General features: G+C 39.6%; 1 protein-coding gene across 10 annotated transcripts in view; it reads right to left on the reverse strand.

The window, feature by feature from the left end:
• Positions 1-4,198: 4,198 nt before the first annotated feature.
• The window catches only part of Fhod3 (formin homology 2 domain containing 3), a 400,155-nt gene continuing 387,088 nt past the window's right edge, over positions 4,199-17,265 (reverse strand). For all 10 annotated transcript variants that reach the window (XM_090353236.1, XM_090353234.1, XM_090353233.1 and 7 more), the window contains one exon: positions 4,199-4,971. In XM_090353236.1, the coding sequence (XP_090209362.1) occupies positions 4,889-4,971 (83 nt within the window). In that variant the 3' untranslated portion in view covers positions 4,199-4,888. The remainder of the gene's footprint in view (positions 4,972-17,265) is intronic.

Genomic DNA, 17,265 nt, shown 5'->3' on the forward strand with positions numbered 1-17,265 from the left:
TAATCAATTGTTTTAAAATAAGCTGACATGTCAAACAATACTGGTTTGCTTCTAATAGAAAATGCTTAAAACAAACGGTAACTTTGAACTTGTAGTTTCAAAACTAATCATTTCCAATTCAGTTTAGTCATTTTCAAATGTGCACAAGTGTGACCTGATAAATCTGTGTCAAATTTCCCCTTGTTTCAAAAAGTATTTTAAATGAATTTGATTCTTACACTTCAAGTTTTTACAAATGGCCAACAACTGAACCAACCTTACCAAGTAGGATATAGCATATGACTGCTTCTTTAAGACAAGAGTAGCAAGGGATTGGGAAATTACCCCATCTTTCGTTGCAGTAGATGCCTTTCTACTAGTACTCACCAAACCCATGGATGACTTCAGTTTGGGTCCAGTTCTAGATTCCACAAATGAATCATCAGGAAAAAACTGGAGAACAACAGTATCCTTCAGACCAGAGATTTTCAATAGGAGTCCTCAAGAGGCTGTTGAAGGAGGGATTGAGACCTGCCTCAGAGCATGTGATGTGCTGTAACTCAGCACAAAAATGAAGGTGTGGTTTTCTTGCTCAAAAATCTAGAAAACACTAGTATTAAAAGACTGTTTCTCTTTTGTTCCATAGTCTTTCTTGCAACTTTTCTATTTGCTACTTAATGTTCTAAGGAAAGATTAAAACTTGTATATCAGTATGTACCATTTTTATACTGTACAGTTCTAATTTATGTTTTATCTAGACTTGTACATTTTAATTATGAATAAAGTCTGGGGGGAAAAGATGTGATGTACTTTATTTTCCTTTCTTCATTTCAACAAAAGTGGTTGGCTAATATAAAGGAAAAATATGACTAACAAAGGCTATGGTAGAGTTCTTTGGTCATATGTATTTCTAAAATGCCATTGCCTCTTTCTGTTTGGAACTAGTTCAAATGATGGAAAGCATGGCTTCCTGGGACTCTCAGTACCCCACACATTGACTTATAGTCATGGTTACCTTAGACTGACTTTGTCTAGAAACACTGCCATACTGTGGGTCATCTAGCACCATGTGCTCACATGACATCATGAAGGCTATATGTGAATGGGGCAATAAGGAATGGTGGACATATGCATACATATTATCTGTTCATGCATGTTCTTCTCTGACAGGCTTCCCTGACAGAATATAATTTTGAGTATATAATTAAGAATTTCAAGACAGACATTAATCACTGGTAGTTCACACCGGTAATAGTGGCTGTTTGGGTGCCTGAAATTCAGAAAATTACATTTCAAATCCAGCCCAGAAAGAAAAGTCATTGAGACTCCCATCTCCAAAATAACCAGCAAACAGCTGGGCTTACAGGCAGAGCACAAGTGGTAAAATGGCAACCAGGATAACAAGCTGAAACCAAATCCTAATATACACACATGAGTCCTTTTCAAGAATGTGACTGGAAAAGCAGGACAAATGTGGAACCCTTCCTGAATGTGAGACTGACTACCTAGGCAACTGGCTCCCATGAAGGAGGAAGAGAGCACTGGAGACAAAGCTTACTGTGGAAACAATGAATTAAATGGGGGGAAAACATCCATAAGATTTATTTTGAAACTAAAGCAATTAAACTGACAATGGGCTTTATAAGAAATCAGCTGTCCTAAGCCAGGCTTAGGTGGTGGCTTATGCCTATAATCCTACCTCATGAGGAGGCTGAGATCTGAGGATCATGGTTCAAAGCCACCTGGACACTAAAGTCCATGAGATTTTTATCTCCAATTAACCACCAGAAAACTGGAAGTGGCATTGTGGGTCAAGTGGTAGAGCACTAGCCTTGAAGTGAGGAGCTCAGGGACAGGACCCAGGCCAAGAGTTCAAGCCCCACAACCAACAAAAATGAAAATCAGCAGTCCTAGAATTGGCAGAATGCTTCACAATGCATTGATTTGGTTAATATTATACTTTAAGTGCCACATAATGCTGTTTATAGGAAAGTAACCATGCCACAGTTAGGGATGAAAAGAGTGAGCTTGCAGATATAACAATCCACAGAATTCCCTTGAACATATTCTTCCCAAATATGCACTATTGTCACTGGAGTCAGATAGGATCTCACTCCAGTTCTACATAATAAAAAATGCCTAGAAAAGTACCTGGTATGATTATTAATTAAGATGGTTACAATGATGCTGAATTAGAAGCTTGCTACCTAATGGGTCTGTGGTTTTGCTTTAATAGCATGAAGAATTCAAAATCTTTTTAATCTGATAAAGCATATATAATGGCTGAAACAAAGATCAAGGGACCTTTTCTAGTTTCTGCATAATGTATTTTTACTAAGCTTTTTATTATGGGGAATATTAAAAATAAACATAGCAACATCCCTCTTTTGGTCTTACATATTTTATATCCACAAGCATAAGTGATTATCAATATTCATTCTACAACTATCTTGATAAGGAACCTTAAAGGGAATGATTTATAATCACTTGTCTTCAAGAATTATATGTGATTTGGCCAAATTCTCAAAACACCATCTTTAGTGGGCAACATTCATCTCAGGGGAGAAAAAGGAAAAAGCAATACCTGTGATTGTAACTTCCAAACTTGTTTTCACTTTTGAATTATGAGGTTGGATATGAGATGGTCTTTTGAAACATTCCCAGGTCCAGGCTTAATCTAACCAACCAGTTGGGTCCCAATCATGGCAGACGGAGATATTCAATTTTCTTTTGCAAGTCCCTGGGCTTGAAGTCAGGGCTTGGGCACTGTCCTTGGATCCTTTTTGTTCAAGGTTAGCACCCTGCCACTTGAGCCACAGTACCATTTCTGGCTTTTTCTGAATATAAGGTACCGAGGAATTGAACCCAGGATTTTGTGCATGCTAGGGGAGCACTCTACCACTAGGCTATGCTGCCAGCCCCATTAGTAATTCTTGATGCAACCATGTGAGTCCAGTCGCCACACTATGGGTGGCAACCTCCACACTACAGAATTTCTGTGCTTCAGAATATCTGTTCCAAGTAGAACTCACTTAGCTGGGAGCAAGAAATTAACCTTGATTCTTCTAAGGATTTTTATTGCTAAAATTAATGAGTATTCATTCTGGTTACTTCCTACAGCATTCAACTTTTTATTCTAAAGAAACATCTCTCAGCTGCCATTGGGCTCACTAAACAATGGCAGAGCAGAGGGATGTAGCTTCTCTTTGTTTGTAAGTCATTCCCCCATGCCATACACACATTCCATGTCTGTGTTCAGTATCAAGGCAACAAGGTAATGCACTAACAAATCACTGAACAATGTGTGGAATATTACGTTTCCATCCATAAGGGAAATGAAGATTAATACCCTAAATATTGCTTCCAATGATTGGTAATGATGGGTAATCTACAGACAGACCTTTTATAATCTAGAGTGCCCACATCCAAGGGTATCAGTTCACAAAATGCCTGCTTGAAAGAGCATTGTTTTGTATTGTGTTGGCATGATTACTGCATGCAGTCTATAAATCACAACCCTAGAGGCAGAGACACAAAGATTTTGAAAAATGGAATAATTTTCCACCCTCCTAGAGTACCTTCTGCTACCGCCTACCTTTTCTGGATCTTGGAAGCAGGGATTATTGATGGAGAACCTTGTCATTTGGGGCCAAGAGAAGGTCCCTCAGATTCCCCTTTGGGCCCACTGGTCCCTCATCAAAACTCTGCAATGGCTGAGAAGCCTGAAGTTCACAATGCCACCCTCTCTAGACACATAAAGTTTTTTATCACCTATACATGAGAGCCAAGTCTTAATGTGTGATCCAGAAGTGCTCTGTAGACAAAGCATTAAATCTACACTTTGTTTTATAGCAATTCAGTGTATTTTTTTATTTTGAATAGATTTTTTTTTACAGTACTGGGGCTTGAACTCAGGGCCTAGGCATTGTCATTGGGCTTTCTCGAGGCTAGCACTCCACCCTTGAGCCACAGCACCACATCCAGCTTTTTCTGTGTATATGGTACCAAGGAATCAAACCCAGGACTTCGTGCATGCTATGTGAGCACTCTACCACTAGGTTATGCTCCCAGCCCCTAGATTTTACATGAAAGGCAAGAAATGAGTTGCAGAAGACATCAGGTCTGTGAAAAGATAACTTTTTTTATGAGTTAAAGCTAATTCTAACATATTTTGGTATCACAACAAACCTCTCGGGTCAAGAAATATATATATATATATATATATATATATATATGTTAATAAGCAGATAAGGTCTTCTGCAGCAATAGCATAGAACACATTGCTGGCCCTATTCATGTATCAACAAAATACAACCCAGTGGAACTGAAGTTCATTCAAAGCTAGGATCCTTCTGATGAGATGAACAGGCCTTGTTGATTTGGAAAGATGTGAACCTACATAGCTCTTCCAGGTCCTATGCCTAAGAAAATAAATGTTTCTCATTGTGACATTAAACTCTTTATTAATGTATTTGAAACACGGTGTACATTTATGAATTTGTATAAACATTTAGTACATCTAAAATCCAGATCTTGTAAACAATCTGTGCTTTCTTTTGTGTACAAGGTTAGAGTATACATCTGGATGCTTTGGTGATGTGGAGATCCAGTCTGTGAATCTAAACAAATTGCCTCACATTCTCAGAACAATTGTGACAGAAGTGATTTGTTCCTGAAAAGGGCCGTTCCTTCCCAGAAAAGGTGTCCCACTTCACAATAAACCAGGTATCAAGGAAACAAGAGAAACACAGCTGACACGATGAAAAATGGATAGAAGGGAGAGATTCCTGGGAGATCCATATCAATGTAGAGCAGGCAACACAAGTCACGAGGTGAAACCTAGAAATGAGTACTCCACTGAGTATCCCCACCCCTAAGCGAATGGTCCTCTGTCTAGCACGCGGAAAGGTTACAGTTGCATCTCAGAGGTGCTGATCAGACCCAGGGCTCTGGCTTCTTCTGGAGTCAGGCCATTCTTGAGAGTTCTTCTCACTGTAGTAATAGCACCAGGTCACAGACAGAGAGAGAAAGAAAGAAAAAAAGAGGTATTAGCAGAAGGCTTATAATCAAATCACCAGTTTCCCCCTTCTCTCCAAGACCTACCTCCAGGGAAGCTCAAAGACAATGTCCCATCTTTCTCTTGCTGAAATGCCCTGGCTATCAGTCTACCAGAGTAAAACAATTTAGGGAGCTACAGCAGGCTGATCTGATGGTGCTCTTCTGAAAGTAGAGAGCTTTGGAGGGGAGGACTAATGAAAAGAGAGTTTCTGAGAAATGGATACAAATGCAGCAGTGCAGATGGCATGTGGAGATATCAACTTCTGACCAACATATCAGAGTGGGAGTATCCAAGCTGGAGAAGTCATTAGAGCATAGGAAAACCAAGTGCCAATGATCCAAATGAGGTTAAATAACTAATGCATAGTGAGGGGTTCTACAAGCTCCAACAATCCAACAAATCTATGGGATGATCAATGATAGCTGGGCACACCTACTAGCAATTTGGTATCCTTGTAAAATGAGTGTTAGCAGAGTCTAGGGCAAGGGTAAAATGTCAAAGACTTGTGAGAGTCTGTCTCAACTCATTAAAGGTCCCTTAGGGACAATGATTAAAATAATCAGTAACTCCTCCGGGTGACAAGGAGAAAGCCACCAAACTCTAAGGCAGAAATTCTCTATAAAACACACACAGCAACTGGCACAAATGCCTTCATTGGGACTCATCACTGGGAATGGAAAGGATGTTTGTTTTTAATTTGTGAATGTAGAACCATTGGCTTGTGTTTAGCTTGGAAATACTTGTTTCCCCAATATTTGGTGTTGATCAAATTTGTGTCAAAATAAAGGCTGGAGAAGGGTAAATGAGGAGGCTGCTTTCTTTCCTCTTAGTTTGAAAGGTTGACTAATCATATTTCCCTTATTTTAAAACTTGTATTTTCCTTGAAAAATAAGAGTATGAGATATTTATTATATTACCAGGAGATGTTTATCATGGATCTACTTTTCATAATACCAAATCAGTAAGTTCTTGAGATGATCAGGACAGGATTTTATCAAAGCATTGAGAAAAACTCATCCTTCGTGTCTTTCCATTTCTCCTGCCAAATCTAACTCCTCTTACTCTATCCTTTGTGGTCAGGCCCTCACCTCACAGGATTGTAGGCAACATCCAATAGTCTGTGCTTTCCCATCAACCCTTGGACCAAAGCAAATTTAGCTTATAGCAGAAGATCTAAAAGACCTAAGCTCATAATAAACTGAATAGGATAAAAATCTATTAATATATGGCTTCTCTCCCAGAAATCAGTACTTTGAACAGGGGCAATTATGACTTCCCTGTTTGAGGAGGTTCTGGTAACTTAAGGAGGTGGGGCCTAGCTGGATAAAATAAGTCACTGGGGTTGATCTGTGGTGTTATATTGTCCCTGGCCCTTTCATATCTATCTCTGCTTCCTGTCTACTAAAGAGAAGCTCTTCCAACACATATTCCCACCATGATATTCTGCTCAAGTAAGACCAAGAAACCATGACCTGAACTCTGTAACTATGACTCAAATCTTTTCTGCCTTGAATGTCAAAGCCGTACAAAAATATGGCTACCTACTATGTCATCAACTTTTAACTCAAAAAAATCAAAACATCCATGAAATAGACATTAAGTATGAATTTTTTCAAGAGACACATGGATCTGTTATGAGAGGTACCCTCTTCTATATTTCTAAGCTTAGCTTTGGGCCTCAGACAAATCCATCAGCGGTTCCTCTTAGGCTAACTCACCTTCCTCTCACCCCTTGCCTTGGACTCCAGACTGAGTGTCTAACTCAGCCAGACAAAATCTTTGGCTCCTAAGTCTTGGCTCGAGGCAGATTGCATTTAATTGAGTAATGGAATTCTTTCTATGGGGCAGCAATAAAAATACTAGCTTGTAATAACCCTTTATGTTCTTTCAGTCTATAAAGTGTTTGTAATAGAAAGATAACTTTTAATAGCATAAAATTAGATTTTTAAAAAATCTCTTGTTCTCAGCAAGGAAGGACTGCTCAGAATTCTTAACCAGGATACAAAATTCTTCTAGAAGCCCACTATACTAGTAAGGCGTCTTAGGCTTCATTAGCAATGGAAGGTGCATGGCATGTGTCTGGGACCATAATCCATGTACATATTAAATCTATGTTGTTTGGTAAGTGACTACACAAGCCTTCACAGATTAGTAGGCATTTTGCCCAAGAAGTTGCTCAAAGATGCTTCATTATTTAATACTGCTATTTGCACATTTGTTCTAGTCCTATAACTGCTATGTTCAGTTTATGTAAGTACTTGAATATGGTCGCAGGTACCTTAAAAGCTGTGTAATACTCTGCTAATAGACATGGGCCTTGGACCAATTTATCTACATAGGCTTGAAGAACAGAACAAAGGTAATAAACAGGCCCACATGTGCCTTTCCACCAGACTGCTAAGGGGCTGTGCCTTCAGCTTCGATGTTCAGCTCTTAAGCTTCCCTTTCTCTTTCAGCTTGGGCTTAAGGGTCCTCTGGAGAAAGTCATTGTAGTTCCCATTGCTTAGCAACTGGGATCCTAAAAAAAAAAACTTATAGAAAAAGACCTGTGCATTTATGGACTCCTACCTGAGAGTCTACAGACTTCCATGACAATACTGGTAAGACCTCTTAAAAAGACATTTGTTATACATATGTATAAAGACAGACTCTTTCCTTTATTGAAGAATCAAAGTTAATTCATATTACCACTTAGAAAGGACATAAGAAATGAAAGTGATGGACAAAATAAGTTTAGATACTCCAACACAATTATAAGGGCCTCATCAATCCATTTGTTTTTTGTTTGGGTTTGGTTCTCTTTTAGATTTTCCATCTATTTTTTTAAAAAAAATTTATCTTATTGACAGGGTAATGTATAGAGGGGTTACAGTTACATTTGTCAGGTAGTAGGTGAATTACTTCTCAAACATTGATACCCCTTCTCATGTTTTTGTTCCCATTTCCCTCCCCCATCCTCTCTCCTTCCCTATTTCAAATAAACAAACATGTATATAATACACCAGGTATAAAAGTCAGATATAGTAACCACATGAGATTAACCATAAGGGAGGAAAAAAGAGAAAAGAAATAATTGTATAGAGTACATTGAGAACAACAATTTGTTATTTGTTTTTGCGTATCTCCCCCAAGCTAAGTGCTATAGTTAGAGGCTTTGGCTTGGGAGCAGGGTGAGGAGAAATGCTCTGGACAACAGAACATTCCAGACATGGAACTGGCTCTCATTTAGAAAGTTTCCAAGAAGAAAGGAGGAAAGGGAAAAAGAGGAGGAGGGAACAGGGGAAGAGGAAACAATTCATGCTTTTGTAAATAGAATCTAGAGAATATATATCAACATAAACCTGCAGCAGAAACAACTCTACCATTAAGTAGAGAGGGTTCTCATCCTTCCCTCTTTCCTCCTCAGGCCTGAATGATCACTAGACCCTTTTCCCCAGGCTGTTAGAGAGAAACCTGGAAAGGTTTGTCCCTGTCTGCCTTGAAGCTCCTCCATATACAATGTGGCCCACTCTACTGAGGGTAATGGTGGGGGTGAGAGGCATCTCCCCTGACAAAGACTGGTTCTTTCTTTACTCCCCACCTCCTTCCCCCACACCCCTCCCTCTCGTCCCTGCTTAGAAATGAAGGGGGTTTTAAATCTTACAAAATACTCAGGTGACTTTGTTAAAGTGACAGTGATACTTGTTATTTACTATATATTTATACAAAGTATTTAATCTTTATGGAAATCTGTGGGATAGGTACTGTTCTCTTTCCAATATATGAGCTCAAAGTAATCCTGTCACTGGCCCAAGAATATATAGTAGGTGAAGGATTTGAGTAGGATGTTGGGGTCACAGCTAGCACTGAAAAAGCTGAGCCCTACCAAGGCCTGGTAGGTCCTTTTCTGACAACCCTGTATACCCAAGAAAGTTGATTGATCTTTACTTCCATATGACAGAAATCTGTGTTTTTCACATTTAGGTTACTGACAGATTTCCTTGCTTTGCATACGTCAAATATTATTTGGAAATAAGGGTGATGTCCTCAATAGTCTAAGGATTTTATATTGACTGCACTGCAGTATGCCCAGGATCGCAGTGACTGATAAAGAACTTAAAGATATGTTTAAAATGTCTGTATATGTCTTGTGGACAAAAGGCATTTGGCAAGCTGTTACTGAAAATTACACCCCCTTTTATTGGTAGAACTAGGGTTTAACCTCAGGGCCTCAGAATTGCTGGGCAATTACTGTACCACTTGAACATGTACCTCTAGTCTTTTTTGCTTTATTTATTCAGTTATTGGTAATTTTGTCTAGAGATGGCTTTGAGCCACGATCTTCCTATGTCCACTGCATAACATGCATCATCACTTGAGGCTTATTAATGGAGATGAGGCTTTGCTAACTATTCTTGTCAAGTTTGTGCTCAAGTAGTGATCCTCCTGATCTCTGCTTTCCAAAGAGCAAAACTGCCTTTTGATTGTGGTACTGAGATCTGAAATTTTCAACTTGTGACCATGTAATTGCTAGGCAAGTATTCTATCATTTGAGCTTATGCTCATCCCTTTTTGCTTTAGTTATTGTTTAAGTAGAATCTCTCCTTTATACCTGGGCTAGACTACATCACAATCTTCCCATTTAGACTTTTCATGTAGTGGGGAGGATAGGCATATAAAATCAGACCCAGCTTTTTATTGGTTGAAATGGGGTTTTACAACCTAATCTCATTCACTATAGGAGAAATGCATACCATATTTGACTTATCCTATTTTTAATGGCCAAAAATGTTTATAATAATGGAGAAGATGTGGGAAAACACTCTTAATCTGTTTGTTGATGGGAGTAAAAGTTGGTAGCATACACATGAAGAACTGGCAGTATCTATCAAAATAATCAGTATCCATTAACCTATAATTATCATGTGTGGGAATTAACTCTATACAGTTATACTTAGATGAGAATGGGAAAATTATTCTTTGATGCTTTGCTTGTGTTAGAAAAAGATCTAGAACAATCCAAAGGACTCTCTATAGTGGATGGGCTAAATTATTACATTTGTAGAATAGAATACTATGAAACCAGGAGAAGTAAAAGCACTACAAATAATGGAATAATCATTTTCAAAGTATGCTAAATGAGAACAGCAAGTCACAAAACAGTGCATGTAGTTTGCTTACAGGGTGGGGGAAAGAGTGGAAAATTAGCCAGACTTCCTGCCTATATTCCTATTTGAGAGGCTGAGTTAGGGAGATAAGGAGGGTCATGGTTAAAGACCAGCTAGGGAAAAAAAAATGCTCACCCAATAGCTGGGTATAATGGCTGGGTAGTAGACTAAGATTAGGAATATCAAGGTTCTGGATCAGCCTGGGGTTGAACTGGGATCTCTGCCTTTCGAGGAGCTAGGATAACAGGCATGAGCCACCACATCCAACCCCTTGGTGCTCTTCTTCTGTATGCCAAGTCAAGTCCAAACAGGAGGCCTACCTATGCCCTTTCAATTTCAATAAAGGAAAGTATCTTTAACTATATAGTACTTAGTGACTTGACATTAGACTTCCTATGGGGAAGTTTAATTGCTTTTGTTAATGTCAATTATTTAACCATCTGAGTTCCTTTTCTTTTCTTCACTCTCTATCTTTTGTTCATGTAAAAATCCCTGTTCACTAAATGAAGATGTTTCTCCTATTTATGGTCATCTTACAAAATAATTCATTAAGTCTTTTCGAAATCATCAAAGATCATGAAATGCCCTGAACAGATCACAGAAGATTACAAGGATACTATTTGGCTCAATGTTGATTTCTTACTTTGATAAATTGCCCTACAGTCATTCAAGATGTTAACTTTACAGGAAGCTAGGTGGAGTGATACAAGGCAACCCAACACATGTTTTGTGACTTTTATGTAAGTCTCAATCTCTCACAAAATAAAAGGCTTTTTAAAATAACAAAGCCTGGTCTTGGAGAAAGACCCACAATTCTGCACTTTCATTTTTTTCGGAAAGCCAACCAGGTTTGGGTCCCTTGATTTAAATCACTGTCATCTCAATGAGACACAGATAAAGATGGAACCCTATCACAGAGAAAAGGCAACAGGCCTTGTAGGGATAGGGGTGAAGTCTCTGTGTTCCAGCTAATCCAAAATGAAGTTTAACCTTACTGAAATAGTTCTCAGAAAGAGAGCAAGGTACAGCTATAGTGGTTCAAACCTGTAATCCCAACTACTTAGAAGGCAGAAATAGGGAAATCATGGTCTGAAGTAAACCTGTATGAAACTTCAGACCATCCGAAAAACCAACTAAAAGCAAAAAGACTGAGAGCTTGTCTCAAGTGATACAGTGTTTGCCTACCAAGCATAAGACCCTAAAGTTCTATCCCTTTTATCAATTAAACAAAATCAATTCATAGTAGTAGTACTTTCTATAGTCAAAAACCAGGCTATGTTGTTTTCTGATATATTATATATATGTTTATTTGATTATTTGAAATTGGATAGGGAAGGGAGGAAAACAAGATGAGGGGTGGGGGTGGGGGAAGGGAAATGGGGACCAAGACATGAGAAAGGGTATCAATGTTTGTGAAGTAATGCACCTTCTACCTGGTGAATATAATGTAACCCTTCTAATAATTACAATAAAAATATATGAAAAAAAGGCTATGAACTCCTTGGATTAGTAGAGTCCCTATAATGATACTTCCCCCTTGTGACTGATTACATTAGCATCGAGTACTCTTGAATCACTTTGGTTCCTAAAGCAGCAACTAAATAGAAAGCAATCAGTAAAAATACAGTATCAAGTGCTTCCCATAAAATCATGTATGGGTAAAGGGCCCAGTGTTTGGCCCAGGAAAACTGAAATGAGATAGTTCTCAAAGGTGTCTTTTCAGAGAACCTAAATAAATTTGGGAAGTCTACTCATATAAAAATGACTCAGTGGTCCATGAAGTCAGTAGTATGTTCAGTCCTTGGTAGCACAGAGCATACTCCTCCTCTTCCAAGTGAAGTATAGCTCATTCCCTGTCTGAAAGTCACCACAAGAGTCATCAGGAACTCCACTGGCAACTCAGCTTTCTTGTACTCAGCCCATCACAGGAGATAGGTCTGGTTTGCCCATAGTCAGCTGGGATAAAGGACAATGGTAGATGGGAAGGGCATTGGGTGAGATATCAGAGTGACAGTTAAGGAGCCCCTAATCACTGGCATAAAGCTTCAAATTCCTCCTCAACTCCTTCCTGTCCCTGGACAAGAATCTCATTCAACCCTCACAGGCATCCTACGAGTCTGCCACATTACATTAAAGTTGAGGCTCAATAAGAATAAGTAATCTGTGTGGGATGCTGTCTCCCTTTTTGTTCAATGTGTGTGCAACTTGCTAAACACAGAAATGGATTTCATTTGAACTTGGCAGCAATGACAATAAATTACTGTAACATCTCTTGCAGGGACTCCTTCTGCCCTCAGAATAGCCCTTGGAGGCATAAAGGACAGATTCTCAGATTCCTCTTTTCATTGCTCTTCTCTCCTGAAACTCTTCTCTGGGCCAAATGGGTATCTGGCAAACAAGCAGACCTAGTGGAGGACTGGAAGACCAACTCCCTTTCCAATGTACCAGTTTCCCAGTTGGAAGAGAGATTCATCTGAAAACCAAACAACCAGAGAGCTATCCTATGAGCTATTCTATGGGCTCATGGAGGAGACCTTTGAATCTGTCTTGAATTGTTCTAGACACATCTGGCCCTTGTCCTGTGGTCATGGGTAGGTTCATCCAGCTGTCATTAGAGGAGGAGTCAGTCCATAATTAATAAGCTCTAAAAACCATTAAGTGTTAAGTAAACATGAATGAAAATATTGTTGAGGAGAGTTTGATTGAGAAACTCTAGTGTTTTAGCATTTTTATTTTGTTCCAAAGCACTCAGTTTAAGGCTTCTGGACCTATTGCCACTGTTAACCCACCCTATAAAAGAATATGGAATTGACTCAGGGTACATAAGGAAAAACTATTTAAATATAAGGTGGGATTTTTTTTTTGTGGGTCAGGAGGCTTGAACTTGGCCTGGGTGCTGTCCCTGAGCTCTTCAACTCAAGGCTACCTCCCTACCCTTGAGTCAAGCCCCACTTCTCATTTTCTAGAGGTTATTTGGAGATAAGAGTCTCAGGTCCTTTTGTGTCCGGGCTGGCTTTGAACCTTGATCCTCAGATCTCATCCTCCTGAGTAGCTAGGATTATAGACATGAGCCACCAGTCCCAGCATGGTGGGAAAATTTTAAAATATGGCTTGGTAGGAGGAAAAGAAGCTTTGGATATTTTCAAATGATGTTTTGGAAAACTAAAGATAAATGAACTATATTGTATATGGACTAGGTCCACAACTGAGTCCAATATTTTGTGAGACCTATCTCCTGTTTTCTCTAAAATAGATTCAATAGCTTTTAAGATTCATTAATTATGTCTACATGTAATGCTTAACAGATAGCATGATTGTATCTTTCATCAAAAAAGATTTTAGCGGAATCAAACAAAGGTGTGTACCATGTTCAACAAGAGAATTTCACACTCACAAGACACATACAATAAGGAGGCTTTCACAGTATGAAGGGATAGGAACCACAGTGCACAATCAAAATCCTTCATTCCTTTCCCACAGACACTCTGAATCTTCCCTTTGGGTAACTATTCCCATATGAAAGGTCAACTGCAAATTTGTTATTTGTGGGTCATGTCAAAAGATGACATCTTTAGAGAAATAAAGCCTTGAGCCTGAAACTCCATGTTCACATCCCTGGTAGGGGCATAAAATACCTCCCTCCTTTGAAAGGAAACTCAAGAAGAAAGATTTCACCTCTATCTCTCAATCGTAATAAGTTTGGGATCCACTGAAAAGTGAAAAGTCTATAAATCCCTCATCGCCGACTATTCTTTGACAAGGTGAATACATGGCAATATGAAGAGAGTCAGCTAGGAAGATCTTTCTCCAAAGATGAATCTGAATAGAAAGGACAGGGAGGGCAGGGTTGGGCTGCTTCTCTCTTCCCCTTACCGCAGCTAGTCCTGTATCATCACAGGAAAGATCCTCCAACATCATTAAACTTCAGCATGTGCTAGGAAAGGCCCACATCCAGGAAACTTGAGAAGGCAATCAGCCTCAGGACAAAACATGTGCTCCAAAATGATGAAAAAAGAAACCAAAATAATAAAAAAAATCTGAGAGCTCAAAGAACACTCTCCCCGGGTCAGAGTCACCAACTGACCCGAGAACCCTGACTGGCTGGAATCTGGAGGAACACATGAGGTGAATGGGAGTGACCAAACCCTGGGCTACTCAAGTTTGGAACATTTTACTTAATAAGATACTGACACTGACAGACACTCGCTGGAAGACAGCCCTGAGAACCCTGAAAATGGATGGTCCCTTGGCATGCTCCAGAATGTCAGGTGGTGTTAGGACACTTGACAAGAACAAGTCTTATTACCAATATCCCAAGTGGAAGCAGATATCATCTTGGGGACCTTTGAATGGCTTGAGGGCCATCCATTTCCAGGTTGTAAGATGGATTCTGTTTCATTTCCTGACTATAGGACTCGCTGGACCATAACTGTCCTCAGCCATATGAGTTAGAGCCCAAATATGTTGGCTATTCATTAGCCACTTGCTTCATTGGCACCATTCAACAATCAAATCAAACACAGCATTGTTTATGGTGAGGCCCAAATCCCTAAACTTTACTTGGATTTTATAAAATGTTTCTCCCCCATTCCCCTCCCTTATTTCTTTAAATTTGTGTGAAAAGCTTGAGTTTATCATCTTTTGAAAATAAAAATCAAAGTCTAATATCCCATGTCTTAAATTTCTACTGATAGGGACATGACTAACTAATAAACTCATTACAGATAAACACTTACATGCGCGCGGGACTGTATTTGTTATAGTAACTATGTCACGGGAAAAATGTGTTTGGCTAAATAAAAAGAATATACGGCTGTTTTGCATAAGATTGGAATGGAAATGATACCACAGGAAATTATTTTATGTCAACCACAAAAACAGACTCTCCCTTGCCAGACTGAAGAGGAAAATTAATTATGACTGTGTTATTGTTCCCAGTGACATTATGGGTCTAGGAATCTGGTTTTCTCTAGACCTGAGGGTGGGCCCAAACACACACAGTAACTTATAGGAGGGACTCACACACTTGGCCTCCAACGAATGGTTGGGCCATGGTCTCCTGTAACATCCTTGTCTGAGGTCTCTCTCTGTCAGCTTTTTCTCCATCTCCTGTTAGTTCTTCTCAGCTCCTCCCCATGGTAGCAATCTGGCACTGAGGCTATCCACCATAGAAGTTAACAGGGGGAGGAACCAGGAGTGAACAGGTACAAGGCTCCTCTCATTTCATTACCAGTTTATTTTGATTTGGGGGTAGTATATTGGCTTGAACTCAGGGCTTTGGAAGTTCCCTTAGCTTTTTTTTGCTCAAGGTTGGCTCTCTACCACCTGGGCCACAGTACCACTTCTGTCTTTTTGGTGGTAAAGTGGAGATTGGAATCTCATGGACTTGGGTTGGCTTTGAGCTACAATCCTCAGACCTCAGTCTGACAGTACCTGGCTAATTACCAGTTTATTGATGTAACAGGCAAGAGCGCAATAAAGTAGTTACTGAAGGCAATCCACTGATCACCTCAATAAAGCCTTTTGCAAGTTTCATTTTAAAAACTAAGATGTCCTGGATGGGTTTCCCTAGATGTTAGAAACCACACACATATTCTGACTTTTTCATTTGAAACAGAGTCTCCTAAGTGCTGAGATTAAAAACATGTGCCACTTTCTATCTGGCAAATATTATGTAACCTTTTTATTAATTACAATAAAAAATATTGAAAAAATAAAATAAAATAAATAAATAAAATAAAAATAAAAACATGTGCCATTATTTGTGGCCACAAAGATAATCTTGAAGGTGTAAAAATGTAAGGTGTTTGAATGATAATTTTCTATTTAAAAAAATGGTAGGATTATAAAGGTAGAGGGTAAGACAGTGGAGAGAGATACTAGGGGCCCAGACCCTGACCCTTACCCATGAGGTTCTGAAATACCCTAAACCATTATATATGGGTTAAAAAAAAATCTATAGACTATTCTAGTGTAAATCCAAAGTTGAGAACCATAGCTCTAGTCTTGTCACCCAGAAAAGTTGCAATGACAAGCAGCATCAGTTTCACAGAGGAGCTTGTCAGAAACTCTCACTCAACTCACCATCTTAATGAGAATTGACCATTTCCATGCGCCGCCCCCCACCACCCTCCCCTGCCATCTCCATGCTGCCCTCACCCCCAGGGCTTCTTTTCCCTGAGAAAAAATTTCCATCAGAGATGAAAGTAGACCCTTTGTAAGGAGAAAGGCTCAATAGGCTGCAGGAATTTGAGCATTCTTTGCCCTAGAAACAAGCATGGCAGTGTGTCAAGTAGAACAAAGTCAGATACTGCAGTCCATGCTTCCTCCTCTGAAAATCACACCGAGGGAATAAACTGAAGGTAGCCTGTATATGCGAGTTTACTGAACTCCCTGCCTGACTGAGGTTACTCTCCCTCTGAGAAACAAAAGGAGGGGAAGCAACCACATTCCTTTTCCTTCCCATGATCCCTTATTCTCAGAGGCAAAGTGGGTGGAGCTGAAGCAATCACTTGCATGACCCAAACACCAAGAGCCATAGCAAATGCAGGAAGACACCAGAGGATCTACAATGATCACATTTCTCCAGAGAGAGGCCCCTGGTGGCACAGTGCTACCAGAGGCAACATCAGTTCAGTGGGTAGGACATAAAGGGACAGATCAGTCACTTTGACTTTATTGTTTAACTGGTGACTTCGAACTTCTTTCAAGAGATTGAAAAGCTGATCAGCCTGGATTAATATTAAATCTTTTAGGCATCACAATGCTGCTTGCGAGCTCTGATTTTTACCTCTACCATGTTGTAGGGGAATCTGCCTCCAGCCCAAGAAATGGCCCCTTGGTTTTAGATGAAGGGCCCAAATTCAATCTTTAAGCAAAGCACCTGAAGCAGTATTTGGCAGTGCCTCCACCTGCTTATTTCTGCACACCAGAAACTGTTAAAAGCCATTCTGATCTTACTAGAGGTCAAGTGTACATTGAGAGAGCAGAGTGAGCAAAGGGGCAGGTCCTCTGTCCACAGTGACCAATATGGATAGTGAACATCAAACCTTTCCTTGAGGAGTGCAGGTGGGCACTTTA

Source organism: Megascapheus bottae, chromosome 19, assembly GCF_031878675.1.
Source record: "Megascapheus bottae isolate mThoBot1 chromosome 19, mThoBot2.hap1, whole genome shotgun sequence".
NCBI classification, from domain to species: domain Eukaryota; kingdom Metazoa; phylum Chordata; class Mammalia; order Rodentia; family Geomyidae; genus Megascapheus; species Megascapheus bottae.